Source organism: Haemorhous mexicanus, chromosome 20, assembly GCF_027477595.1.
Source record: "Haemorhous mexicanus isolate bHaeMex1 chromosome 20, bHaeMex1.pri, whole genome shotgun sequence".
Taxonomy (NCBI): domain Eukaryota; kingdom Metazoa; phylum Chordata; class Aves; order Passeriformes; family Fringillidae; genus Haemorhous; species Haemorhous mexicanus.
In genome coordinates, this window is record NC_082360.1 from 11,138,929 (window position 1) to 11,164,157 (window position 25,229).

At 67.0% G+C, this 25,229-nt stretch overlaps 1 protein-coding gene across 4 annotated transcripts; it reads right to left on the minus strand.

Moving 5' to 3' along the window:
- Nucleotides 1-1,280: 1,280 nt before the first annotated feature.
- On the minus strand, nucleotides 1,281-24,476 carry BAHCC1 (BAH domain and coiled-coil containing 1). Of its 4 annotated transcripts, none has more exons than XM_059864222.1 (27): nucleotides 24,346-24,476; nucleotides 22,177-22,486; nucleotides 15,657-15,836; nucleotides 14,780-14,902; nucleotides 12,887-14,500; nucleotides 12,704-12,806; nucleotides 12,332-12,540; nucleotides 12,087-12,245; nucleotides 11,576-11,796; nucleotides 10,912-11,269; nucleotides 10,108-10,827; nucleotides 9,416-9,600; nucleotides 9,167-9,303; nucleotides 8,941-9,042; nucleotides 8,547-8,661; nucleotides 8,272-8,443; nucleotides 7,722-7,883; nucleotides 7,231-7,556; nucleotides 6,806-6,913; nucleotides 6,474-6,727; nucleotides 6,295-6,370; nucleotides 6,095-6,203; nucleotides 5,577-5,699; nucleotides 5,330-5,497; nucleotides 3,626-4,776; nucleotides 2,858-3,094; nucleotides 1,281-2,348 (listed from the first exon to the last, which is right to left on the minus strand). In XM_059864222.1, the coding sequence occupies exons 2-27, from the start codon at nucleotides 22,349-22,351 to the stop codon at nucleotides 2,142-2,144; spliced, it is 7,494 nt and encodes a 2,497-aa protein (XP_059720205.1). In that variant the 5' UTR covers nucleotides 22,352-22,486; nucleotides 24,346-24,476; the 3' UTR covers nucleotides 1,281-2,141. The 4 variants fall into 4 exon arrangements, with proteins under 4 accessions (XP_059720205.1, XP_059720206.1, XP_059720204.1 ...); XM_059864223.1 differs by having other exon boundaries at nucleotides 11,588-11,796; nucleotides 12,704-12,809; XM_059864221.1 differs by having other exon boundaries at nucleotides 12,704-12,809.
- Between the last annotated feature and the right edge of the window lie 753 nt (nucleotides 24,477-25,229).

Sequence of the window (25,229 nt, forward strand, 5' to 3'; positions counted from 1 at the left end):
CTCATCCATCTGGTCCACTGCTCTCTCTGCCCATCTGCCTGTCTGTCTGTCCCTTTCCGTGTCCATCCATCTGTCCAGCCACCCTTCCGTCCCTTTGACAACCTGTCCGGCCTCCCTCCAGCCATGTCCTTGTCCGTCTGTCCCTCCGTCCCAGCACACAGCTCTCTGCCCCTCCACTTGCCCATTCGTCCTTCCGCTCTGCTGAGCTTGTGTCTGTCTGTCCATCCCCTTTCCTGTCCCACAAATACTCCGCCCTTGTGTCGCTCTGTCCCCCAAAATGTCCCTCTGTCCCCCTGCTCTGTCGCGATGCGGCCGCCAGGGGGCAGCACGGCCCCGCGCGGGCTCGGCCCCGCCCACAGCGCCCCCTGGCGGCCAGAGGCGGGCTTGGACGGCGCGCGCCGGAGCCGAGAACAAAAGCGCGCCCCGACAGCCAATGGGAGCCCGGCTGCCGGCTCGGCCCCGCTGATTGGCGGATGCTCGACCAATGGCGAGGGAGCGCTGCCCGTCCGTCTGAGCACACGTGGGGAAGGGAGAACAGGCCCGGAGTGATCAATCCCTGATCCATCACTGATCCATCCCTGGATTCCCGATCCATCCCCATCCATCAGTGACCAATCCCTGATCCATCCCTGATCAATCCCTGATCCATCACTGATCCATCCCTGATCCATCCCCATCCATCAGTGACCAATCCCTGATCAATCCCTGATCCATCCCTGATCCATCCCCATCCATCAGTGACCAATCCCTGATCAATCCCTGATCCATCACTGATCCATCCCCATCCATCAGTGACCAATCCCTGATCAATCCCTGATCCATCACTGATCCATCCCTGTATTCCAGATCCATCCCCATCCATCAGTGACCAATCCCTGATCCATCACTGATCCATCCCCATCCATCAGTGACCAATCCCTGATCAATCCCTGATCCATCCCCATCCATCAGTGACCAATCCCTGATCAATCCCTGATCCATCCCCATCCATCAGTGACCAATCCCTGATCAATCCCTGATCCCTCACTGATCCATCCCCATCCATCAGTGTTCCATCCCTGATCCATCCTAGATCCATCCCTGTAACCTGATCAATCCCTGATCCATCCCTCTTATCCTCGATCCATCCCTGTATCCCTGCTCCATCCCCAATCCATCCCTGTATCCCTGAGCCATCCCTGCTCCATCCCCGATCCACCCCCGATCCATAACCGGGGTTTCCAGGGCTGGTGGCAGCACGAGGGAACGGAGGCAGAGCCGAGAGCGGAGCCGGCGCCAGCAACGGTTCATATATTTATTCATAAGCCAAGTTATCCATAAAAAAGTTCCATAGTAAAAGGCCTTTACAGGAATGGCGGCTCATAAAACCTTTGTTTAACCCTTTGCTCCTTTTTTTTTTTTTTGTCCTTTTGGGTTATTATTTTTTTTTTTAATCCTGTTTTGTGGGATTTTTTTTTGTTTTTTAGTGTTTACACTGGAAAAGCCCCTGTACATATTTTTCAGGCAGCGGCGGCGGGACGGGCCAGCGTCCGCCGGCCCCGCGGGGTCCCCGTGGTCCCCCCGGGGTGTCCCCCCCGCGGTCACCCCACTATTGCACTGGGGACGGCGGCGCTGGGCCCCCCGCCCGGGGCCGAGCCCCCCGCCCTGGCCCCCTCTGTACAGCGCTCCCCGCTGTCCCCGTCCCCCCAGGCTGGGGGACACAGTGCACTGAAACGACCCCCCCCCACCCCCTTCCTCAAGGATTATTATTATTTTTTTGTGATTTCTTTTTTCATCATTTTTTGTCTTTTTTTTGTCTTTTTTTTTCTTTTTTGCTGTTGATGGATTTGTTTTTGTGGGTTTTTTTTTTTTTTCCTTTCTCGCTTTTCCATAAAACTTCCCGGAAGAAATACAATATTTACAGGCAAAATAAATAGAACAACACACCTGATTTCTGCTTCACCTGCTGGCAAACAGTCAGAGGTACTAGGGAAAGTTATGGCTTGTAGGGGAGCCCTCCCCACACGTCCCCTGATGTGCCCCCAATGTCCCCACGTCACCCTTTGCGTAAGAGCTGGGCGGGGTCAGCACAGGGTGGGCACCCCGAGGGTCAGCACAGGGTGGGCACCCCGGGGGTCAGCACAGGGTGGGCACCCCGGGGGTCAGCACAGGATGGGCACCCCATCGGCGGTCACCAGGCGCCCCGTGGTGGGGTCGTAGGTGCCCGCCAGGTAATAGAGGTCCTGGCGGTCCTGGCAGCGGCGGCCGCGCGTCAGCTGCTCGTAGTGCTCCCGCCCCACCACCTGGCACTTGTGCGAGATGGTCTGCACGTCGTTCTCGTCCTCGTGGCACGACTGGTACAGCGCATTCTGCGGGGACAAGGCGCCGTCACTGCCGCTGCCCAGGCTGGCATGTGGCTACCTGGCTGGGGATGTGGCTACCTGCTGGGTGATGTGGCTGCCTGGTGTGGGACATGGCTACCTGCTGGGGGACATAGCAACTTGCTGAGGGACAGGGCCACCTGCTGTGGGACATGGCTGCCTGGTGGGGGACATGGCCACCTGGCCAGTGACAGGGCCACCTGGTCTGGGACACAGCCACCTGGCACATACCTGATGCAGGTATGTGGCTACTTGACACCATACATGGCTACCTGACGTGGTGCATGGCCATGCGTGGCTACATGACAGGTGACATGAGACACGGCTACCTGGCATGGCATGTGGCTCCTTGACACCACACACGTGTAGCAGACATGGCACATGGCTACCTGACATGGTGTGCGGCCACACGACACGGCACACGGCTGCCTGACTTGGCACGTGGCTACCCGAGCTGGCACGTGGCTCCCTGCCCCCGGAGCCAGCCCTGCCCTCACCTTGCCGTCGCTCTGGCGCTTGCCCAGCTTGGTCTCCTCGGGGTGGTAGAACCACTTGACCTTGACCACCATGTTGCTGGCCCAGGACTCCCACATGCTCTCGATGCGGCCGATGTAGGGCAGGTTGGGCCGCCCGGCCGACAGGAACACAGCGCAGTCGCCCACGCGCAGCGTCTCCTTGCCCCGCACGATGGCCTTGTAGAAGAGCTTCCGCGCCTTGCCCTTCATGCCGCGCCGCTGGGGAGGGGACACGGGCTCAGCGCTGGCACGGGGACCCCAAACCTGCCCTGCTGCCGTGGGGACGCCGTGGGGGACATGGAGAGCAGAGCCAGGGTGGGGGGCTCACAGAACGAGGGACACAGCTGGTGTCACCAGCACTGCAAGCTCACGGGACATGGCTGGTGTCACCACCTCCCTGTGCTGGCATTTGCAGTCGGTGTCGCCAGCTCCCTACACTGGCTGCCCATGTGCTACCAGCACCCTCCCCCATCCTGCAGCCGGTGCCACCAGCACCTTGCACTGGGCACCCACATGTCACACATGTCACCTGTCACAGCCGGTGTCCCCAGCACACTGAGCAGCCAGGGCTCTGCCTGCAGCACGTGTCACCTGACATGTCCTTCAGTGTGCACCTTGTCCCTTGCACACTGACTCCCACCTGTGCCCCTGCCCCAAGCTGTGCCTTCTCCTTCCCTCCCAAACCATGCCCAGGTGGGTGCCCACGGCAGGCACCGGCTGTGCCACGGCAGGGCCCGTGGGGCTCCTCACCTGCGTGGGGTTCCCCGACCACCTCCAGAGCTGGCGCGCGGGCAGGAAGGCGGAGATCTTTGGCCGGTTTTCCACCGAGGGCAGGCGCTGCCGCCGGGAGAACTCTTTGGCTTTGGCGAAGCTGAGGGGATCCTTGCGCTTGAGCTTGGCCTTGGGGCCGGCGGCGGCCGCCTTGGACAGGAAGCAGCGCTGGGGCGCGGCGCCCTTGGGCCTCAGCGCGTCCGGCTGCGCCAGCAGCGCCGGCACCGGGTGCGACAGGCAGGTCTGCAGCAGCAGCGCCGAGTCCTCGTCCTCCGAGCTGTAGGAGGAGTCCTCATTGTCCGAGGAGCACAGGCTGGACGTGGAGATGGAGCCAGAGCTGGACGAGGTGGAGGAGCCCGAGGAAGAGGAGGACACGGAAAGGCGCGTCATGAAGCGCGAGGGGACGTCGGCGCCGAGCCCGCCTGCGTCCTCGTCCTCGTCCATGTCCGAGTAGGAGCTGTGGCAGTCGCTGTCGCAGTTCAGGGCGAAGTCCCCGTGCCCTGAGTACTTGCGCAGCGCCAGCCCCACGGGCAGCGGGTGCGCGGACGCGCGGCCCCGGCGCTCCCGGCCGCCCAGCCCGGCGTGGCCGTAGCCGTGGCTGCCCAGCGGCCGCTCCAGCCTGGCCCCGAAGTCCTTCTCGGCCAACAGCAGCGCCTTGCACGTCTTGTTCTTGGGGGATGTCACCCCTTCGTGGTCCAGCTTGACCAGGAACTCGCCACCCGCCGCCTTCCTGCGCCCGCTCCTGCCCACCTCGGCCTCCAGCCGCTCGGCTTTCTTGGAGCGCAGGAGCTTCTGGGCCGCCGGCAGCACCAGCCCGGCGCCGGCGCCGAAGGAGCCATAGGAGCTGGCGATGCGGCCGAAGGAGTCGGCGCCGAAGGCGTTGCCAAAGACGGGGGCAGCGAGGTGGTGGTGGTGGTGGTGCAGAGGGAAGAGGGTCTCCTTGGCCCGCAGCTTCTTGGTGCTGCCGTTGACCTGGAAGAGGTTCTGGAGCACGGCCGAGCCCTTGTTCGCCGCCTTCCGCTTGGTCTGTGCCACGGCGGCCCAGCTGAGCAGGGACCCTCCGCGCCGCCCGGCCGCCGAGTCCCCCAGCGCCGGCCCCCGGCCCCCCGACAGCCCCTCCATGGCCTTGCCTGTGGAACACAGGGGTCAGGAGGCCACAGGAGCAGGGAGGGAGAGATGCTCTGGGGCTGATCTCCACCCCTGTCGTGCCACCCCTTCCTCCAACCCCACGTCCTCACCTTTCTCTGCACCCCAATATTCCCAGCCTCCTTAACCCCATCTTTGCATCCCAGCACCCTTCCATACATCCCTGCATCCTCCCATGAATCTGTTTCCCTGTCTACACCCCAGCACCTTTCCCTGCATCCCAACAGCCTTCCCCGCACCCCAGCACACTTCCCTACATCCCAACAGCCTTCCCCCCACCCCAGCACCTTTCCCTACGTCCCAACAGCCTTCCCCACACCCCAGCACACTTCCCTGCATCCCAACGGTATTCCCCACACCCCAGCACACCTCCCTGCATCCCAATGGCCTTCCCCACACCCCAGCACACTTCCCTGCATTCCAGTATCCCTCCCCCATCCCAGAAACTCTTTCCTGCATCCCAGTGCCTCTCCCCCATGCCAACACCATTCCCCTCATCCCAGCCCGGCAGGGGATCCTGCTCCTTCCCCTCCATACCACTTTTCTCCTTGCTGGCCACCTTCCTGCTGGAATTCCGGGGGGGCTGGGGGCCGTGGTCGGGGCAGAGCGTGGGGGGCAGCGCCCCAGGGGTGCCCACGTCGCCACACGCCCGCTTGGCCCGCCGGCAGGAGCTGGACACCAGCAGGGCCGGGGAGGGCTCGGTGCCTGCGGGGAGTGGGGGGTCAGGGCAGCCCCGTGCTCCCCCCAGAGCCCCCCCATCCCCTGATCCCAGCCCAGCCCTCACATTGGATCTTGAAGTCGGGGGGCAGCAGGCGGATGTTGGACACAGCGATGTGTCCCGTGTCCCCGTCATCGAACTCCACCAGCACGGCCTCGGCGTCCTCCTCCTCCTCGTCACTGGAGGAGCCTGTGGCACAGGGGGGCTGTGGGGGTGGGCAGGAGACCCCCGGCAGCACCCACCCTACCCTGGCTGACCCCAGGGGATGGGCAGGGGACCCCCGGCAGTGCCCACCCCACCCTGGCTGACCCCAGGGGATGGGCAGGGGACCCCTGGCAGTGCCCACCCCACCGTGGCTGACCCCAGGGGATGGGCAGAGGACCCCTGGCAGTGCCCACCCCACCGTGGCTGACCCCAGGGGATGGGCAGGGGACCCCCGGCAGTGCCCACCCCATCCTGGCTGACCCCAGGGGATGGGCAGGGGACCCCTGGCAGTGCCCACCCCATCCTGGCTGACCCCAGGGGATGGGCAGGGAACCCCCGGCAGTGCCCATCCCATCCTGGCTGACCCCAGGCAGCCTCACCTCGCACCACGTTCCCGGGATAGAGGCACCGGGATTTCTGGCTCCAGTAGGCACAGACGCGGGTGCCGGGCGGAAGGCTCCGCCGTGACTGCGGCCGAATGTCAAGGACCTGTAGGAGGCAGCGTGTGAGGGTTTGTGGGGTCTGGGACCCCCTCTCTGACCCCTCACCCTGACCCCCACCCCGGCCGCCCCCCACTCACCGCCTCCTGCAGCAGCTGCTCCTGTGAGTAGATGTGCTGCCGGTTCCCCCGCTCACCCTCGATGATGATGCTGTAGCTGGGGAGGGGGCACAGAAAGGGTTCAGCACCCACCTTGGTGCCCCCCTCAAATGGCTGGGATGCCCCCCAAATGTCCAGGACCCCCGGGAGACCGCACTCACATGTCAGGGGGCTGGATGGTGCGCACGCTGCCGGCGTAGAGCAGGCTGTCCTCCTTGGGGATCAGGATGTGCAGCCCATCCCGCAGATCCTCCTTCTGGATGGCGCAGGCGTGGGGCACGCCCCCGCGGGCCCCCCCTGCCAGGCAGCCTCCCAGCTCCTCCTCCTCCTCGGAGAAGCTGCTGTTGTCGTCAAAGTCGAAGTCGTCCTCCACAGTGAAGCTCTCCAGGAGTTTGCTGACGGCCCGGCCCTTGCACTGCAGGAAGAGGCTTGGGGTGGGTGGGGGGCAAAGGGGGCAATGCCAGGGTAGAGGGGCACCCCCCACGGGTCTCACCTGTTTGGTGGCCACTTTGCTCTTGACCTTGGCCAGTTTCTTGCCCTTGCTCAGGATGGTCTTGGCGCTCCGGGGGGAGAGGGCCAGCGAGAGTGCTCCGTTCTTGCGCTGCACGGGGAGGTCAGGGCCCACTGGTGACCCCTCTGTGTGACCCCAGCCCCCCCAGGGCCTCCCACCACCCTGAGGGGTGCCCCCTCAGCTCCACCAGCACCCACGATCTGTGCAAAACCCGCCCCCATCCCTCTGCACCCCCTGGTTCCATCACTGCCCCACAACCACTCCCAAAAACCTGTACCCAAATCTCACTGGACCCCCCAATAACCCCAGCCCTGCATGCCCTGCTCCCATTGGTGGTCCCAGCCCATGCAGACGCCACATCTCACTCCCCCCAAGCCCAGGGGTGCCCCCAGCCCAGCCCCACTCACCCTGAGGGCTGCCTGCAGCCCTTTGCTCTTGCGGGTGCCCTTCTTGCCCCTCTCTCCCAGCCGAGCCCCCTCGTCCCTTGGCCCCAGCAGCCGGGGGTCGCTGCCCCCAAAGAGGCTGCTGGGGGGTCCCGGGGGGCTGGGGCCACCGGGGACTGGGGGCCTCAGGCTCTCCTTGGCCTTGGCTTTCAGCTTCTTCTTGCTGCCCTCGGGGCAGCCCCCCGCCTTCCGCCGGCCCGGCACCTTCTCCAGCTTCCCAGCTCCCCCCGGCTTCACCGGCCGCTGCTTGATCTTCACCTCCCCCTCGGGGCTGCCCAGCCGGCAGGGACCTGGGGGGGAGAGGGGTCAGGGCACCCCACGGGGTGACAGGGCCTGGGGCACCCCGTGGATGTCCAGGCTTGCAGCACCTCACAACTGCCCACCCAGTCCCAGCAGGTGCCCCCCAGGGTCCTTACCCCTGTGCCCACTGGCATTCCCAGGGTGAACCCCATTACCTAGCAGCCCCTGCCTTTCCTTCTTCTTCTTGGCCTTCTCGTTGGCCTCCATCTTCACCACGGAGGACGGGGAGGGCCCCAGCACAGCCACCGGCCCTGCAGGCAGTGACAGCCCCGGCTCCTCGTCCCCCTCCTCACTGTCCGTGTCACCCTCAGGCTCATCTGCAAGGGGAGAGGACAGGGTGAGGGACTCCTGCACACAGGGGTGGCCCCTGCATCCCCAGTGAACAATGGGGTGAGTTGAGGCCATGCGTGACCCCGTGGCATGAGCCACCCCCCCATCTGTCCTGCCCCCTGGACCCATGGCTGGACCCTGCACCTCCAGCTTTGACCCTGAACCCCGAGTCCTGTGCCAGACCCCAGAACCCCAACTCCGACCTCACATACCCGTCCCCATGCCCAATCCCACACCCCCATCCCCCATCCCACACCACCTCCAAGCAGATCCCCATCCCACCCCTGTACCCCATTCTGGACCTCACCCAGCACCCCCACCCCAGAGCCCTCACCCCCACCCCAATCCCACACCCCATCCCTGTGCCCTCCTTGCCTCTGAAGTGGGGGGGCTGCCGGGGACTGGGGTCCTGCCCCTGGTACTTGGAGCCCTTGGAGCTCTTGGGCCGGTTCAGCTTCTTCTGGATGCGGGCACTGGGGTTGGGGTCCCTCCGGCGGAAGGGGCTGAGCCCAGGGGGCAGCCCCTTGCCCTTCACCTTCTGTTTCAGCTGTGACACCCCACGAGTCACCACACAGGACAGAGGACCCCACACTGGGGGGACTCAGGGGGGTTGGGGGTAGAACACACCCCCCAGACCCTGTGAAACTCACCGGGGAGCCCTGAAGGCTGCTGAAGGTCCCCCCGGACAGTTTGCTCCTCTTCTTCTGGGGCTCGGGGTCCCCCCTCAGCTCAGCACACAGCAGGGACAGGCTGGTCTTCACTGCCCTGGGGGGGCACGGTGTGGGCACGGTGCCCGCAGGACCCCCAGGGGACCCTGCACCCCTTGGGGGGATCCTGCACCCCTGGATGGAATCTGCACCTCTCAGCTTCACCCCGCATCCCCCAGAGGGATCCAGACCCGACCCTGGCTGGCTCCTGCACGCCCCAGCTGCCACCTCCCTCCTCCCCCTCCCTCCCCTCTCTCACTAACGTTTGGTGACATAAAACCGGCCGATTAATTCTGTCCCCTGGGCCGAGGGGGGACTCGTGGCACCAGTCACTCACTTGACCTTGCGGCTCTCGGCCCTGCCCAAGGTGCTGGAGTGTTTCCTCTTCCTCGGCCGCCCCGGCCCGCGCCGCGCCGGGCTGCGGGAGCTCTCGTCACGCCTGGACAACGGGGACACCGTCAGCAGAGCCCCCGCTGCCACCAGGGCGAGGACTGCACAGATCAGGGCTGCCCCCAGGCTCAGGATGAGGACGGGGACAGGGATGGGACGGGGACAGGACGTACTCGTGGTCGTGGCGCCGCTGCAGCCTCACCAGCTCCCGCTGCTTCTCCTTGTAGCGGCGCTGGAGCTCGGCCAGGCGCATCCGCACCTCCACCTCCTGCGTGTTCAGCTGCTCCATGGCCGCCTTCAGCGGGCACACCTGGGGGGCCAGGGGGGGTTTGGGCACAGCTGGCAGTGCCAGCCGCCTCGAAGCCAGGGCTGAGGCTGGGCAGGGCTCACCCCCCTTGCCACCCCCTCCAAGGGACACTCACGGCCTTGGTTTTGGGGGTCCAGGTGTACTTGCGCCGGGGGACGCGGGCTCGGGGCGGGGGGGACACGGGCAGGGGGCTGAGTGCGGGGGGGCTGCCCTCCCGTCCTGCCGCCTCCACCAGTGACCAGGCGGCCGCCACCGTGGCCAGGTTTTGCAGGTTGAAGGCCAGCAGCTCCTCATCCTCACCTGTGGGGATGGCAGGAGGTCAGCAAGGAGTGACACACCAGAGCCCCAGCCCCTGGGGGTTGGGGGGCACAGGAGCAGACCCTCGGCTGGGAGTGCCATGATGATTTGCCCCATCTGGCCCTGTGCCCACCCCACCACCCCATCCATGGGGAGTGGGACCCCACAGCCACCCCCTCGCCCCACGTTGTCCCCACCTGAACCCAGCACTGGGTCCGTCCCTCCCTCCCTCCCGCCCGCAGGGCTGGGGATGTGCCAGTCTGTGCGGCCATTCCCGCTGGGGCCTCTGGGATTCCCTGGGGAAGCCGAGCTGGGAGGGAATCCCGGCAGCGCCCGACTGGAGCCAGAGCTGGAGCTGAGCCCTGGCTGTGGGTGGGGCACAGCATGGCATGGCATGGCACGGCACAGCACGGCACGCAGCCCCCCAAACCCACAGGACAAAGGGCACTGGAGGGTACTGGAGTCACCAGGGCATGCTGGGGACACTTGGGGGCACCGGGCGCCACCCACCTTCCCTGGCGAGGTCACAGCGGCGCCGGCGCAGCTCCAGGTCGGCGAGTTCGCTGAGCAGGGCGATGCCCGGGATCCCTGAGGGGTGGGGGGCAGGCGAGGAGGGGGCCGGGGGGGGCTCCTCGGGCTCCTCCAGCGCCGGCAGCTCCCCCAGGTCGATGCCGGCGGCGATCAGCGCCTCCAGCCCACCCGTGCAGCCCCGGTGCCCACCGGGGACATCACCATCCTCCTCCTCCTCCTCATCGCAGCTGCCCTCTGGCTCTGAGCCATCGCTGTCGCCTTCCTCCTCCTCCTCTTCCTCCTCCTCTTCTTCCTCCTCCTCCTCCACAGTGGGGGGCAGCGGGGAGCCCCCCTCCTGGGGCACGGGGTGCTGCTGCTCCGGCTGCTCCGGCGCTCCCTGAGCCACCTCGCGGTGCCCCCCGAAGGGCTCCTCGGTGCCGCCCCCGGCCGGTGCTGCCCCCCGCTCCCCGCAGAGCGCTCCCGGTCCCGGCGGGAGCAGCAGGTGGTGCCGGTGCAGCAGCGCCCCGGGGCCCTCGGCCGGGGGGTCCCGCGGGGGGCCCTGGTCCCGCAGCGCCTCGGCCGTGGGGCTGAAGGTCCGGGACTGCTCGGGCTCGGCGGGCGGGGAGCCGGCGTGCACGGGGTCGGGGTCGGCCGGCTCGGCCGAGTGCGCCGCGGGGTAGCCCACGGCGGCGGCGGGGTAGCCATACCCGGGGGGCAGGTCTGCGGGGAGCGGGCCACCATCAGCGGGGACGCCCCGGTGTTCCCCGGCCGCCCTCCTCCCGTTCCCCATCCCCGCGGTCCTACCTGGCTCCAGGGGTTTGGGGTAGCGGCGCGGGGGCTGCCCCTCGCCCCGCGCGTCCTCGCCGTCGCCGCCCTTGCTGGGGACGGGCAGGGGGCTGGCGGCCGGCGAGCGGGGGGCCACGGCGGGGCTGGCGGCGGGGCAGGCGGGTAAAGTGCAGGGGGCCGTGGGCAGCGTCACGGGGCACTTGGCCGGGTGCCGCAGGGCCGGCGAGTGGCAGCACGGGGACAGCTTGGGGGGTGCGGGGGCCGCCGAGGTCAGGCCCTTGGCCGGGGGGTTTAAGGCAACTGCTTTGTGGGAGGGTTTGAGGGGCTTCTCGGGACCCCTCTCCTCCAGCTCCAGGGGCTGCTCCTCCGGCTTCCGCTGCGGGGTACAACGAGGCGACACGTGTCAGATCCTGCCCCACGTCTCAGCCCTGCATCCCACATCCCCATCCAGCCCCATGGGCCAGTCCTTCCCCCACTGCCCGTCCCTCAGTCATTCCCCACATCTGCCATCTCAGCCCCATAACCCACCCTCCACCCTGCATCCTCCAGCCAGCCCCGCATCCCATGCCATCTCATCCCATGCCATGCTATCCCATGCCATGCTATCCCATCCCATCTCATCCCATGCCATGCTATCCCATGCCATGCTATCCCATCCCATCCCATGCCATCCCCCTGGCACCTGGCCATGCACCTGGCGCTGGATCTCGAGGGCCTGGGCTGCCCGTTGCTGTTGCTGTTGCTGCTGCTGTTGCTGCTGCTGCTGCAGGGCATAGAGCTCCTGCTGCCGCAGGAACTGCGACCGTGGGTACACGGGGAGCTGCCCCGTGTGCTGCAGGTGGGCACCGGGACCCCGGCCCGGGTACATGGGGGGCCACAACGACGCCTGGTCCATCACGTCAGCTGCCAGCAGAGGGGTGGCAATTGGAGACCCTCTTCAGGGTCACCCCACAAACCCCAGCAGTGCCCAACCCCAGTCCTGTGACCCTGGCAGCACCCCCAGAGACCTGCACCTCCCACTCCTGAACCCCAAAAACACTTGCAAGGACCCCATACCCTTGCACCTCCAGAAGTACCCCCTGTGATCCCCCATCTCCCACCCTGCACCCCCAAGGACCCCCTCTCCTCTCTCGCAATCCCCCCCAGCCTCCAGGACCCCCCTCCCCAGCACAAGGTGGGGGTCTCAGGCTCACCCAGCGTGTGGGGGGTGCCGTGGGTGGGGGGCTCCGTGGGGAGGATGACGAGCTGGGCAGGGGGGTCCTGGGCGAGGGGGAACACGGGCTGCATGGCGCTGGGCATGGAGGCAGGGAAGGCAGGGGGCAGGTTCTGGTGCAGGGCAGGGTGCCCGATGCCTGTGGGGACAGGGACGGGGGGGTCTGTCAGCACCCCACTGCTGGACTTCAGCACCCACCCAACTTCTCCCAAACCCGGCACCGACCGTAGGAGTGTCCCCCCATCCAGATGGAGGGGCTGCGGGTGCGGGGCAGCCAGTGCGTGTGGGCAGGGTGGGCATGGGCGGCGGGGTCCCCCCCAAGCTGCCCCGCCGGCAGCGACGAGCCCCCCGTCATCATCAGGTGGGGGGTCAGCTCCCCGGGACACCCCCCCGATGGGTGCATCCGGGCAAACTCCACCAGGTCCTTGTTGTCCCTGCAAGAAGAGGGGACACACAGAGTGTGGGGGCAGCACTGGCATCACCCTCTCCTGCACACCCAGCAGCACCTCCAGGGACCCCCATCTTCCACCCCTGCGCCCCAAAAAGCACACGCAGCACATTTTCCAGCCCTCACACCCAGGCTCCCCCAGCACTCACTGGAGCAGAATGTCCCTCCCGGGCAGCCCCAGGCGCTCCTCGCACAGCCGGCCCCGCTCCTCCTCCGCCTCCAGCTCCATCAGGTGCAGGGGGCGCGCGGTGCCTGCTGCCACGGGGACACCGCGGTGGCATCAGCCTGGCACCGCCGGCCCCCTCTGCCCCGGCCCCTTCCCCAGCCCTTACCTTTGACTCCAGCTGCCGCCCGCTGCCGCCCGGTGCCACCGGCGCCGTAGGGCTCGTGGCGGCCCAGCGTGTCCTTCTGCCGCGCCACGGCCACCGCGATGCCCACGGGCGGCTGCCGCACCTCGCCCTCGGTGCCGCCGGGGCCCAGAGCCTCGTGCTCCCGGCCGTGGGCGCAGTCTGGCCGCTCCAGCTCCGGCTGACCCTTTCCCGACGGGAATTTGGCGTCCTGGTGGGCGCAGCTGCCCTTGGCGCTGGCCAGCCCCACGAAGGGGGGGCCCTTCTGCCCCCCCAGCAGCGCCCCGTTGCTGTACTTGAGCAGGTTCTTCATGGCCGACACCTCGTCGGGGGCGTTGGGCACCTCCTGCGCCCGCACCAGCCCCGCGCCAAAGGGGTCCAGGTAGGGCCCCCCCTTCCGCTCCTCCGCCACAGCCAGGGGGGGCCCCTGGCCCTGCACCCCCCAGGGGGGCAGGGGGTGCCCGCTGTAGCCCAGGCCACCCAACTCCAGGGGCTTGCGCTTGCCCTCGGCCGCCTCCGCCTCTGGGTGCTGCTGGTGCCGGATCCGAGCCACCTTCTGGGCCGGGGGCTCCTTGGGGGGGCCCTTCTCTAAAGTGCAGCAGGAGGGGCCGACGCGGACACCCAGAGGGTCGGGCCGGGGGGCGCGGGAGCAGTCGGGGGCAGGCGGCACCTCGAAGTAGCCCTTCTCCAGACCCGCCTTGGGCGCGGGGCACCGGCTGGAGAAGGGGGGTCCCTCGGCCGTGCCCCCCCCCAGGTACTCCAGCCCCTTCAGCCGCGTGCTCGGAGTCCCCCACTCCAGCCGCCGCTCCGCCGGCCCCTCGGCCTTCAGCGGGTGGTGGAAGGGGGCACCGTAGGGCTCAGCGCCCGCCTCAGCGTGCCGCTCCTTGCCGTCCCCGCGCTCCATCCCGCCGGATTCCGCCTGGAAGGAGCGGCTCTTGTCCGTCGGGGGTCCCACCGAGGGCACCAAGGTAGCCCCACTGAGCTTCAGCTCGCGGGCGGGGGGCTCGGGCAGTGGGCACAGCACCTCGGGGCCCGCGTGGAGCGGGAGGCAGGGGAAGGAGCCGGCGGCGGGCACAGCGTAGGACACGGCGTGGTGCAGCATCTGCCGCCGCTCCACCGCCTCGCCGTAGGGCTGGGGGGCCTCGGGGACCACCGGCTCCCGCTCCTTGGGGGCGCAGCGGGCGGCGCGGGGCAGGGCGCTCCCGGCACAGCTGGGTAGAGCAGCGCGGGCACCGTCCCCATCCAGCCCCTTGGCCCCCAGCAGGCACGAGGCCAGGGGTTTGGGGCGCCCATCCCCAGACCCTCGCGGCGGCACCCCCTCCTTGCAGTGCCCCTCGGGTGGCACCGGCAGCACCGCCTTGTGCCGCTCCTTGGGGTCCTCCTCGGGCAGCCGCTCCTTGGGGTCCCCCTTGCCCCCCTTGTCCTTGCCCGCCAGGAAGCGCTCGTAGTCCTTGGGGGTCTTGGGGAGGGGGCCGGCGTCCCGCTCCCGGCTGCAGGAGCCGGTGGGGGGCCCGGGGGCGGCGCGGGCGATGCCGGGGAAGCTGTGGCTGGCGGGGAGCAGGGGGGGCTGTGCCGGAAGGTTCCGCAGGTAGAAGTTATCTGGAGGGGAGGGTGAGGCATGAGACCCCCGCACACCCCCCACCCAACCTGCAGCTGGCCTGGGATGAAGGGTCAGGTTCAATAGGCCTGTGTCTCACCCAAACAATGGCCCCGTTAATGCCCGCCACAACCCCGTGAAAAGCAGGAGCAGGGCCGGGACTGGCACCCACCACCCCACCTGCTGCCCCAGTACCACCTGCTCCAGCACTGAGCCCCCCACCCCTGCCCTGCTGGGGGACATACACCCCCATGGGGGTCCCTGGTGGCCCCGGTACCTGCCTTTCTGGCTCTCGTAGAAACGGTGCTGGCCATAGAGCACGTTGCCATTGCCGTGGTGGTCCAGGTGGCCCATGGGCAGGAAGGTGGAGGCCAAGCTCCCGGAGAAGCGGGGATACCCCGGGGCTGGGGAGATCGAGTCAGCAGGACTGGGGTGGCAGTCCTAGACGGCTGCACGGCTCCAGCAAGGAACTCTCTGAAGAGCCCATGATCCCCTCCAAGCTGAGACCCCTCCCACCCTCTGGGAACTGGGGGGGAGTTGAGACCCCCCCCAAGCCGGGTGTCAGCAGTGGCCGTGCTTGGCTCAGCTCGGCACGGCTCGGGCGGGCTGTCCGTCAGCCGCGTGTGCTGCCCGTCCCCGTCCCCCCGTGCCCCCCCGGAACGCCGGGAGCCAGCTGGCAGCCGGTCAAACTACCAGCTGGGCAGGCTGCCAGGGCCCCGCGCCAGCACCGCCGCCCCACTCCCGCTCCTCTGGCGGGACAGACACGCCAGAGCGTGGAGGGGCACAGGGACTCGGCTTAACCAGGGCTGCCCCCGGGGTCCCCACGCTGTCACCTGACCCAACACAAGCATCCCTGTCTGGGTTCATCATCACCAGTGACACGAGGTGGGCCAGCCTCAGCTGGAGCTCTGCAGCTCAGCATGAGCCTCTCCAGCCACCCCAAAGCCCAACTGTGGGGTCTAAGCCCAGTTGCTGTGAATACCCAGGGTGTTTTGGGGCACAGCGGTGGCCAAACCCACCCTCATTATCCAGAAGCCACTGACCCTGCATCCCATATATGTGGGGACTGGTAGGACATGACCACTGGCACTGGGCAAAGCTACAACTGCCTTTGGCCACCCCCGACCCACAGCCCATCCCCACCCCAGTGCCACTCACCTTCGTGGGAGTGGGAGAACCAGATCTGGGAGGTGCCGGAGTGGGGCCCGCAGAAGGCCGGTTCTGGGGGGGAGGCGGCGGGGCCGGCGGGGTGGCTGGGCCCCCCCGAGCCCAGGCTGCCACTCAGGAAGCCCCCCATGAAGGAGGAGGGGGGGGCACTCCCCATCAGGCTGCTGCCGGCTGCGGGAAGAGGGCACAGTCAGGGGGGCTGAGGGCAGTCAGGGGTGCTGAGAACAGTCTGGGGGAGCGGAGGGCAGTAAGGGGGGGCTGTGCAGGCCCTGCTCACACGACCCAGCACACCACACTCCCTTGTGCACACGCGTGTGTGCACGGCTGCCACGGGGCTGTGCAGCCCACACTGCACCGGTGCATCCCCTGGGCACACCCAGCCCTCGTGCCACACGTGTTCCTCATGGGACTGTGTCCCTTGTGCACACCCAGCCCCTGTGCACACACATCCCTCACGCTCACGGCCCTCGCGTTACCATGTCCCTCGTGTCACCCTGTCCCTCGAGCACATGCTGCCCGCACACGTCCCCTGTGAGCCCCCACGTCCCGTGCGGTCACACCCCTGATGCACCCATGTCCCTGACACCCCCAGCCCCACGGGGCTCAGACGTGCCCCAGAGTGCACAAGGCACAGCAGAGCTGTGCAAGGGGCATCAGAGCCCTGCCCTGTGCATGCCCTAAACACTCACACAGGTGTGTCAGCACGTGGGAGGCTCTGCACACGTGTGTGGCTCCCCACGCTGCTGCTCCCCCCCAGGGGACACAGGCTGCTCCCAGTGCTGGGGCAATCCCAAGCTCCAGGGACATGGGCTGTGCCGGGCCATGTGGGTGCACATGTGTGCTGAGTGTGTGTGCGCACATGTGTGTGAGTGCAAGGAGGGGGGACAGCCCCAGCCCTGACCCTGCTGCCTCCCCCGCAGCCTGGGGGGGCCCCCAGCACCCTTGGGGAGGCCCATGGCCGGCGCTCCCCATCCCACCCCCCATCCCGCTCCCATCCCGGCCAAGCCGTGAGATCATGGTGGAAACTTCGGAGCCGGTGGCCAGCGGCCGGGCCGGGGGAGCTGGAATGGGGGGAGCTGGGATGGGGGGGAGCCAGAATGGGGGAGCAGCTGCCCCTCACTGTGTGGGCCCACTCCCCATGTCTGTGTGTGCCAGAGCAGCCATGGCACGGCTTGGCACGGCTCAGCACGGCTCGGCACGCGTGGCGTGGCACGGAGCGCGGGCTGGCTACCCGCCCGGCCGGGGCAGGAAGCGATGCTTTGCTCTCTAAGCCGGCCCACGCTCCCCGGCTAATCCCACCGGGATGCCTCTGGGATGAGTGTCGGGATGTGGTTTCAGGCAGCTTCGCTCCTTCCTCCGTGGCGAGGCCGAGCGGGGCAGGGCCGCGTGGGCTGGGGGCACGGCCGCATCCCACCCACAGCCCTGGGAACCGGACACACACCGGGACGGGTGGGCACACCCCGCTGTGCCAATGCATCCCCGGGGATCCCTGCCCGGTGCCGCCGGCACAAACCCACCCTGTGCGCTACAGCCCCGGCCGTGCCGGGGGACCCCGTGTGGGCGTGGAGCCGGCAGCGTGCCGGGCGGCTGTGCCGGGCGGGAAGCCGAGGTTTCCAGAATGAGACTTTTCTGGAATCTGTGAAACGGGCTGGAAAAAAATAACCCCTCACCCCACCCCCATGGCAGCAGGGCCAGGGTGTCCCGGGGGGGCTGTGGGGCTGCCGCTCCCCACCGCCCACCCGCTGACTCACGGGTCCCCCAGCGTGCAATGGCCCCGTGGCCAGTGCTGCCGATCCCACGTTCCCACTCGCCACAACCCCCTGCACACTCGTGCACTGAGCAGGGACAGGGAGCAGCCCCCTGGTTCTGTCCCTCCAGCCACGGTGATGGCGAGCACAGGACAGGGACGAGCACAGGACAGGGATGGGTCACTGAGGACGTGCACAACTCGTGTCACTGATAATCCACCGGTGTTGGAGCAGCCCATGCTGCCAGTCCCTGAGACCGGGCACAACTTGTGTCACCGATGAGCTGGCAGTGCCAGGACGGGCACAGCACCGTGGGGCAGGCTGCCAGCACGGGACAGATGGCTGCGGGGTCCCAGCGCGGCCCCCCCCACCGCCCCCCGGCAGCGTCACCCTGGGAACTCCCTGGCTGGGCTCCCCGAGGCCGGTGCTGTGACTCAGCCCCGCCGGCATCGCTCCCGGCTCCGGCACGAAATTTCCCTTGGCCCTGAATCCACAGAGGGTCACACGTGTGACGAGTGTGCCAGGTCTCAGCGCGGCCACACTGACAGCGCTCGGGGGGGGGGGCATTGGGGAGACTCAGGAGGGGACAACAAGAGGTGCTCCCTTCCCTCCAGCTGCTCCTCGCCCCCACTCCAAGTGCAGCACAGATGGGAATGTGTTGGAAGGCAGAAAGTTTCAGGGCCAGCGTGTGGAGGGGGGCCTGGTCCTGGGGGAGTTCAGCCCACGGCTGCTCTGGGATCCCCAAGGCGGTGACAGACCCAGGATGGCAGCGGTGGCGGGGGGGACGTGCGCAGGGTTGGGTTTCTCCCTCGGCTATTTTGGGGCTGGAACATTCCTAATGGAGCTGGGGCCATGGGTGAGGGCCAGGAGCTGGCAGGGACCCTGGCAGGGGCAACCCGGGCCCCCCCAAACCAGGCAGGGGGTGGTGGGCAGCCCCCCACGTGCTCCACAACCCACACGGCCCCTTTAAAAATTTGGCAAACAGGGAATAAACGGGGTCTGGCTCCCTCAGTGCTGTAATTCCAACTGAATCCATATTGTTATGGCACTCAATGAACGCTGCAATGGTGAAATGCTGCCAGAACGTGCCCGAGGGGCCAGGAGGGTGATCCCAGTGTTGTGAGAGGGGTTATCCCCTCTGGAATGCAACCGGCAGCTGCGCTGGCCACAGCCACTGTGCACTCAGCGCTTGCACACTCACTAAGGCCATGTGTGCAAAGGGCTCACGAGGGTGGTGGACACTCCTGGCACGGCTGGCACACACCACTGGCACAGCTGGCACACACGTGTGCTCAGTGCATGTTCCTTGCACGCATGACTTTCACTCCCAGAGCACAATTTGCACACCCAGAGCACAACCTGACACACATGTGCCTTGGAAGACCACTGCTGGAGCACAGGGAAACCAGGGAGTGTCCAGTCCCGGGGCTCCTGATGTCCCACCACACTCCTGATGTCACATGGATGCCATGCACATGGACCCTTCCCAGGAACCCTCCAAAATGTGGGTCCATGGGTACCCTGTGCAGTCCCTGTGAATGTCACACATGTGGGTCCTGGCAGGGGGTGGACTTGTCTTCCCCCAGGGCTGGGGGACCCCAGGATGAGGCAGGGTCAGAGCCCGCCCTGGTGTGATGCTGTGGGGCAGCCAGGGGGCACAGGCAGGGCTGGGGGTCCCGAGGAGCCTGGGGCACTCAGAGTGGCCCCAAAATTCCCTGTGGAGCCCATCCACCCCCCATTGTTCCCAGGGCAGTACCAGGGGCTGGCGGCAGCTGCCCGTCCCCCAGCGCCTGGCACGTGGCAACATCTGTACCTGGATCCAGCTCGTGACTAAGGAACAGTGGGAGCACTCGGGGATGACTCTGTGGGAGCCGGGGTAATTCCGGGGTTCTGCAGTCCCACCGCTCCCACCGGCCACGCTCGGCCCCGGCGCCTCGTGGCTACCAAGGAGCAGCCCAGTTAACCTCCAGATCTGATTTAACTTTGACACTTACTTTGGCAACGTGCTGCATGGGGGGTTGGGGGGAGCAGGGAGCCCCTGCGCTGGAGCTGCGCCGTGGCCTCCAGCCCCTGGGCAGATCCTGTCTCCAGGGAAGCAGCGATGCAGAGCGGCTGCAGTGCTGGCACCCAGCCCTGTGTCACCACCCAGCCAGGGGCACCGTCCCCACCTGCATCCCACCATCAGCACCCAAATCCCCCCTCAGAGCCGTGCCAGGAACCACCCAGCTCCCAGCCTGCGGCGCAATCCAGGGAGGGGACAGGTGTGGGAGCACATTCAGCCGCTGGGATGCACCCTGGGATGCACAGGGACCTGCACTGTCATGGCCAGGCTGTGTGCCAGCACCAGGACCAACACCAACACTGCCACTGCCAGGCTGCGGGGAAGCACTGGGATGTGCACTGGGATGAACACCGGGACACACACGGGACTCACACCGGGATTCACAGTGGGATTCACAGTGGGATGCACACCAGGATTCACACCGGGATGCACACACACCCCCAGGGTTAAGCCACACACCGGCACGGCCACACTGCTCCTGGCCGAGGGCTCGGCCACGGTGACACAGTCCGGCACAGTCACAACTCTCCACTAGTCAACAAAAACATCTGAAAGGCAAAAATTGCAGCCAGGCCCCAGCGTGGCTGGGACAGGCCTCTGCCAGAGTTCCCCACCCTCCGTTTGTGGCGGAGGCACTGGGACCCCCGGCCCTGCTCAGCGCGGGCTGTGCCCTGGCAGTGGGACCGCTACAACTGAGGTGCAGGGGCTGCACCCCGCCCGGATGGGCTCCGGGGGTCTCCATCCCCCTCTCCCCGGGCGGTGCCGGTGCCAAACCCGGCGCCAGCCGGAGCGTTCGGCTGCACGAACGCGCGGCCCTGAGTTACGGCTTTAATAAAACCAAGGAAAACAGTTTTATCTCCCGTTCCCAGGGCGGCCGCCGGGCCCGGCAAAGGCTCCTGGGAGGTGTAGTCCGGCCCCACGCCGGGAGCCATTTGGGGGAGCGCGGCCGGAGCCCCCCCGGCCCCGCCGTGCCCCCCGGGTGCCGCGTGCCGCACCGGCATCGCCCCGCCACGGCCAACCGCGGGCTGGCTCCGTGCGCTGGGTGGGGTAATTATCAATCATCGGCCTTAATTACCGCGCCATGCTAGCACGGCTGCCGGCAACGCGGCCGGGCCGTGCCGGGAGGACACGGGGTACAGGGGATGGGGACCCCCCCCAGCTGCCGGCACCGTGCGGCCACTAAATTATCCGGTTTATCCGCCCCAGCAGCGTTCCGGCCGCGCGGAGCCTCGGAGCGCAGCTCGCTGGGAAGCGCTCCGGCTGCGTCGGCCCTGCCAAAGCCCGAATATTTTTAGCTCGTTCTGTTGTTGGGTTTGGCTTCTCTGTTTTTTTTTTTTTTTTTTTTTCTGGTTGGTTTTTTTTTTAATGTTTTTTTTCGGCGCGTTTCTGCCGGGGTATTTTTAGCCGGATCCATGTTATTTTAACAACCTCCGGTGCATTCGGGCTCCCATGTGTCGCCCAGGCCCCGGCGGGTGTGAGGGTCCTGCACGGGGACGCGGCCGCGGCGGGAAGCCGGAGGGAAGCCGGCAGCACCCCGGCGCTGGAGGCCCTCCGGGATCCCCCCCACGGGCACCGCGAGCCGGATAGGAGCCGAACCCCCACCCCTATCCCCCATCCCGGGGCCGGGCTCCAAGCCCCCATCCGCACTCCTCGCCCAACAAAGCTGGGGGAAGCCGGGGTGGCCCCCCGAGCCCGGCGGTGGTCCCGGCAGCGGGGCCGCCGGCACAAAGCGAAACCGCCCCGGCCGCGGGCCCGATCCGGCGCCGCCTCCCCGGCACCCCCCGGTGCCCCCCGCTTTCCACCTCCTTCCAAGAACCCCCACGGCTGCCACCCCCCCGCGCCGGCCCGGCCGTGCCCCCCGCCCTAATCCACGCACTAATTGTAATCCCATTAAAGCAGATATAATTTTATTAGTATTCACAGCTCATCAAGGCGGCGACAATAACGGCGCTGCCGCCGTGCCGCGGCCAGACAACCGCCTGCGCCGGCGGGAAGCGGGGGGCCCGGCGCTGCGCCGTGCCGAGCCGGCACACGGCTCCCGCCCCGGCCCCGCTCCCGCTCCGGCTCCATCCCGGAGCTCGGCAGCGCAGGGGGCTCCCCGCAGGCTGCGCCCTCAAAGCCCCCCTTGCAGCGAACCCCGGTACCGGCGCCGCGCACCCCGGTTCAGCCCTGCCCGGCCGCAGGCGAGCACATGCCGCAGACAAAGCCGCGCGGACAGCTCGCCGCGGACGCCGGATCCGGTGACCCCGCGCCGGTGCTGGCTGGCCGTGCCGAGCTCGGCCGTGTGCCGCGCTTTGTCCAGCTCCGGCAGCTGCCGCGGCGAACACGCGCCGCGAACCCCTTCGCACCCTGACACTTCGGCGCCGAATATCGAGCCCGGGCTCGGTGACCTTCCACCGCCGCCCCACGGCCCCGCGCATAACGGCCTCCTTGTTCGCCCCGAACGCGCCTCCTCGTCCCGGCACCGGGATCTCGCCGGCGCAGCCCGGGGTCACGCTCCTCCCGCGCCAGCGGAGCGGCTGGGTGGGGGGATGTCCCCCGTGTGCGTGAGCCCTCACACCAAAACCCCCGGGCGCGGTGACAGCGAAGTCGGCACAAAGGGAGGCCGAGCTCCCGGGGCCGTGCCGAGCTCCCGGGGCCATGCCGAGCCTCCCAGCCCTTCCCGGCCCCCCCACACCGCGGGCGCCCCGACCCCTCTAACCTGTGTGCGTGGCCATGGAGATGGGCGCCGGGAAGTACTTGGTGGGCTGGAAGTGTCCGGGGGGCTGCACGGCCCCGTGCGCCGACCCCGCCACGCGCCCCGTGCCGTGCCGGTGGCCCAGGCTGCCCCGCTCCGACAGCAGCCGCGGCGGGGGCGCGAAGTCACGGCCGTCCATGCCGGGGGCACCCACCCGCGGGGGGCTCGGCGGGACCCCGACACGGCTCGTGGGCGATGCTCAGCGCCGCGCCGGGCCGGCTCGGCGGGCGTCGTGCCGCTCTCCGCGCCGGGGCTGTCGGCTCATCCTCCACTCCTGGCACGGGGAGAGAAAGGAGAGAGTGAGAGCACGGCCGGGGTGGGGGTACGGCCATCACTGCACCCCAGAGCCCCCGCGCCCCGCTCCCCGTTTCCCCGGTACGCTGCCCGCTTTCTCCGCGGTTCGCTGGGCCCCGCGGTCCCTGGTACCCCCGGCGCACGGTCCCCGCTCTCTGCCGTCCCCGGAGCACGGCCCCCCTTTTCCCGGTACTCCCGGTTCATGATCCCCAGTTTCCTCAGCGCACAGCTCCCCCCCCCCCCCCTCCACGTTCCCGGTGCTCCCGGAGCGCAGCTCCCCCTCTATCCAATGCTCCCGGTTCCCAACCCCGGTCGCCCGGAGCGCGGGCCCGGTTCCCGCTGCTCCGACCCTTTCTGGCCGCTGCTCGGGCTCCGGTTTCCCGGAGCTCGGTTCTTTTATCTCTCCCGGTTCACCGACCGTATCTCCCTGGGGCTCGGCCCCGCTCGCCCCCGGCTTCCCCGCTTCCCGTTGTCTCCCCGGTGCTTGGCGCCTCCCTCGCCGCGGTTCCCCGGTTTCCTTCCTTCCCCAGCCCCGGTTCCTCGGTGTTTCCCCGTCTTCCCTCCAGCCCGGTTCCCCTGGCCCCGCTTCTCCGATAATACCCTTTGCCCCGATCCTCCTCTCCCCGGTTCCCCGGTCCATCCCCGGCGCCCTGCCCCGGTTTCCCGGTATTTCCCCGGTCTCCCGGCCGCCGTTCCCGGTCCCTGCCGGTGCCCGGCCGCGGCTCCCGCCCGCCGGGTCATTGTTCTGGCAGCGCCGGGGCCGGGGGGCCCGATCCGGCGGGGGGAGCCGGGCACGGGCCGGGCGGCGGCGAACAAAGGGGCGCGGGGCGGCGAGCACGGCCGGGGGGCGCGGGGGGCCCGGCCGGGACCGCGGGGACCGGGGGGAAGCGCCGGGGCGAGCCCCAGGGGAAGAAACCCGGGCCGGGAACAAAACATGTGCATTTCCTTAAATAAAGCTGAGGAAAATATCTGAAAAAAGGGTGTTTTGCTTTCTTTTTTTGTTTTTAATTGAGATAAAAAAAAACAAATGCAAAGCGAAAAAATTATTGGGAAATAACTGAAAGGGAAAAATATTTATTTAAAGCAAAAATTTGAAGGCAAAAAGGGCTCGATGCGAAAATGTTTGAAGGCGCAAACGGTTTAGTGAAGCAGCGTTTGATGAGCAAATGATTTAATGAACAAATGTTTTCACGCACAAAATTTTAATGAACAAAATTTTAAGGCGAAGCGTTTCGAAGAGACGGGTTTTAATGGGAAATAGTTTTAATATAAAGAGATGAAAGGGAAAATATGTTTTAATGGGAAAAGACGAAGGGGAAAATATTTAGGTGGAAAGAGATACAGGGAAAAATATTTTTGGGGAAAAAAGATGAAGAGAAAAAATATTTTTGCAGGAAAAAGACGACCGTAGAAAATATTTTGATACCGGAAAGATGCAAATAAATATTTAGGTGCAAACAAATAAAGCGAAAAAATAAATAATAAGGTAAAAACGTTTAAAAAAAAAAAGGAAATTTGCAAAAAAATAAATTGAAAATAAAGCAAAATAATTAGAGCCCCAAAAATTTAAAACGTAATAAATCCAAGTAGGCAAAGAAAAAAAAAGGATAATGCCCAAAACACAAATAAAAATAATGCCCAAAACGCAATTAAAAAAAAAATTAACGCCCAACAAAAACCAAAATAAATAACGCCAAAAAAAATTGTTAAGGCGTAAAAAAAAAAAAGAAACAAAAACAACAAAAACAATAACCCCGGAGCGCCCGAAATTAAAATAACCCCCAAACAACAACAACAACAACAACAAAAAAAACCCACCCGCGGATCGCAGTTACTTACCGGAGGGGCGTTCCGCGCGCGGGGCGAGTGCGGTCCCGTGGCGGGGGTGCGCAGCGTGCTCCTGCCGGTGCCCGTGCACTGCCCATGCACCGGCTGCTCCTGCAGCAAAGGGAACCGGGGGTGTGTGGTTGGGGGGGGTGGGGGGGGGAGGGAAGGGGGGGGTGGGAAAAGGCGGGGGGGGGGGGGGTGGGGGGACCCCGCCGCGCCTCCCGCTCACGCCGCGCGTTCTCCGCCGGGGCGGGCGCGCCCCGCATGCTAATGAGCGCGTGCCCCGCGCGCGCGCCCCCTCGCTGATTGGCCGCCGCGCGGCGCTCGCGCCCCGCCGGCCATTGATCCCCCCCCCCACATACCACCCCCCTCCCCCGGCTCCATTCTTCCTCCGACGCGCGCGCCGCGCGTCAAGAGAGCGCCGCTCTCGATTGGCTGGCGGGCCGCCAGCGCTCCCGCCAATCGGCGCGCGGCGAGCGGCGCGGAACGGCGGCGCCTAATTCAAGCCCGGCGGATGAATGGGGAGGAGGGAGCGGCGCGCAGGCGTGGTGCGCGGTCGGGGCGGAGGGGTGGGGGCAGTTGCATTGCTGCGCACCCCCCGCCGCAGCGCGAGGGCCCCCCCCGCGCCACGATTGGCTGGCGGCGCGCCAGCGCGCTGTCAATCACGCAGTGTAAACAAGGCGCCGATTGGCCGGTGCCGCGGGCGGTTTCAAGGCGCCCCCCCGGGGGGGGACACGCGCGGCGGGGGCGGTTTCGAGGTCCCCCCGCGCACAGCCCGGAGCGCCCCGGGCCGGAGCGAGCGGGATCAAAGAGCGGCGTGAGGGGAACGGGCCGCGGGCAGCGCCCGCCGCGGGGCCCGGACGGCCGGGGACGGGGCTGCAGCGGCTGCGGGACCT

Bases quoted from the DNA above. Each gene is read 5' to 3' on its own strand.
- BAHCC1 (XM_059864221.1), bottom strand. From the start codon at position 22,351: ATGGACGGCCGTGACTTCGCGCCCCCGCCGCGGCTGCTGTCGGAGCGG. The intron at 12,541-12,703 runs GTGAGTGCTGGG...CTCTTCTTGCAG, and splicing joins GGGAGGGACATTCTGCTCCA to GGACAACAAGGACCTGGTGG. The intron at 12,246-12,331 runs GTCGGTGCCGGG...CTGTCCCCACAG, and splicing joins GATGGGGGGACACTCCTACG to GCATCGGGCACCCTGCCCTG.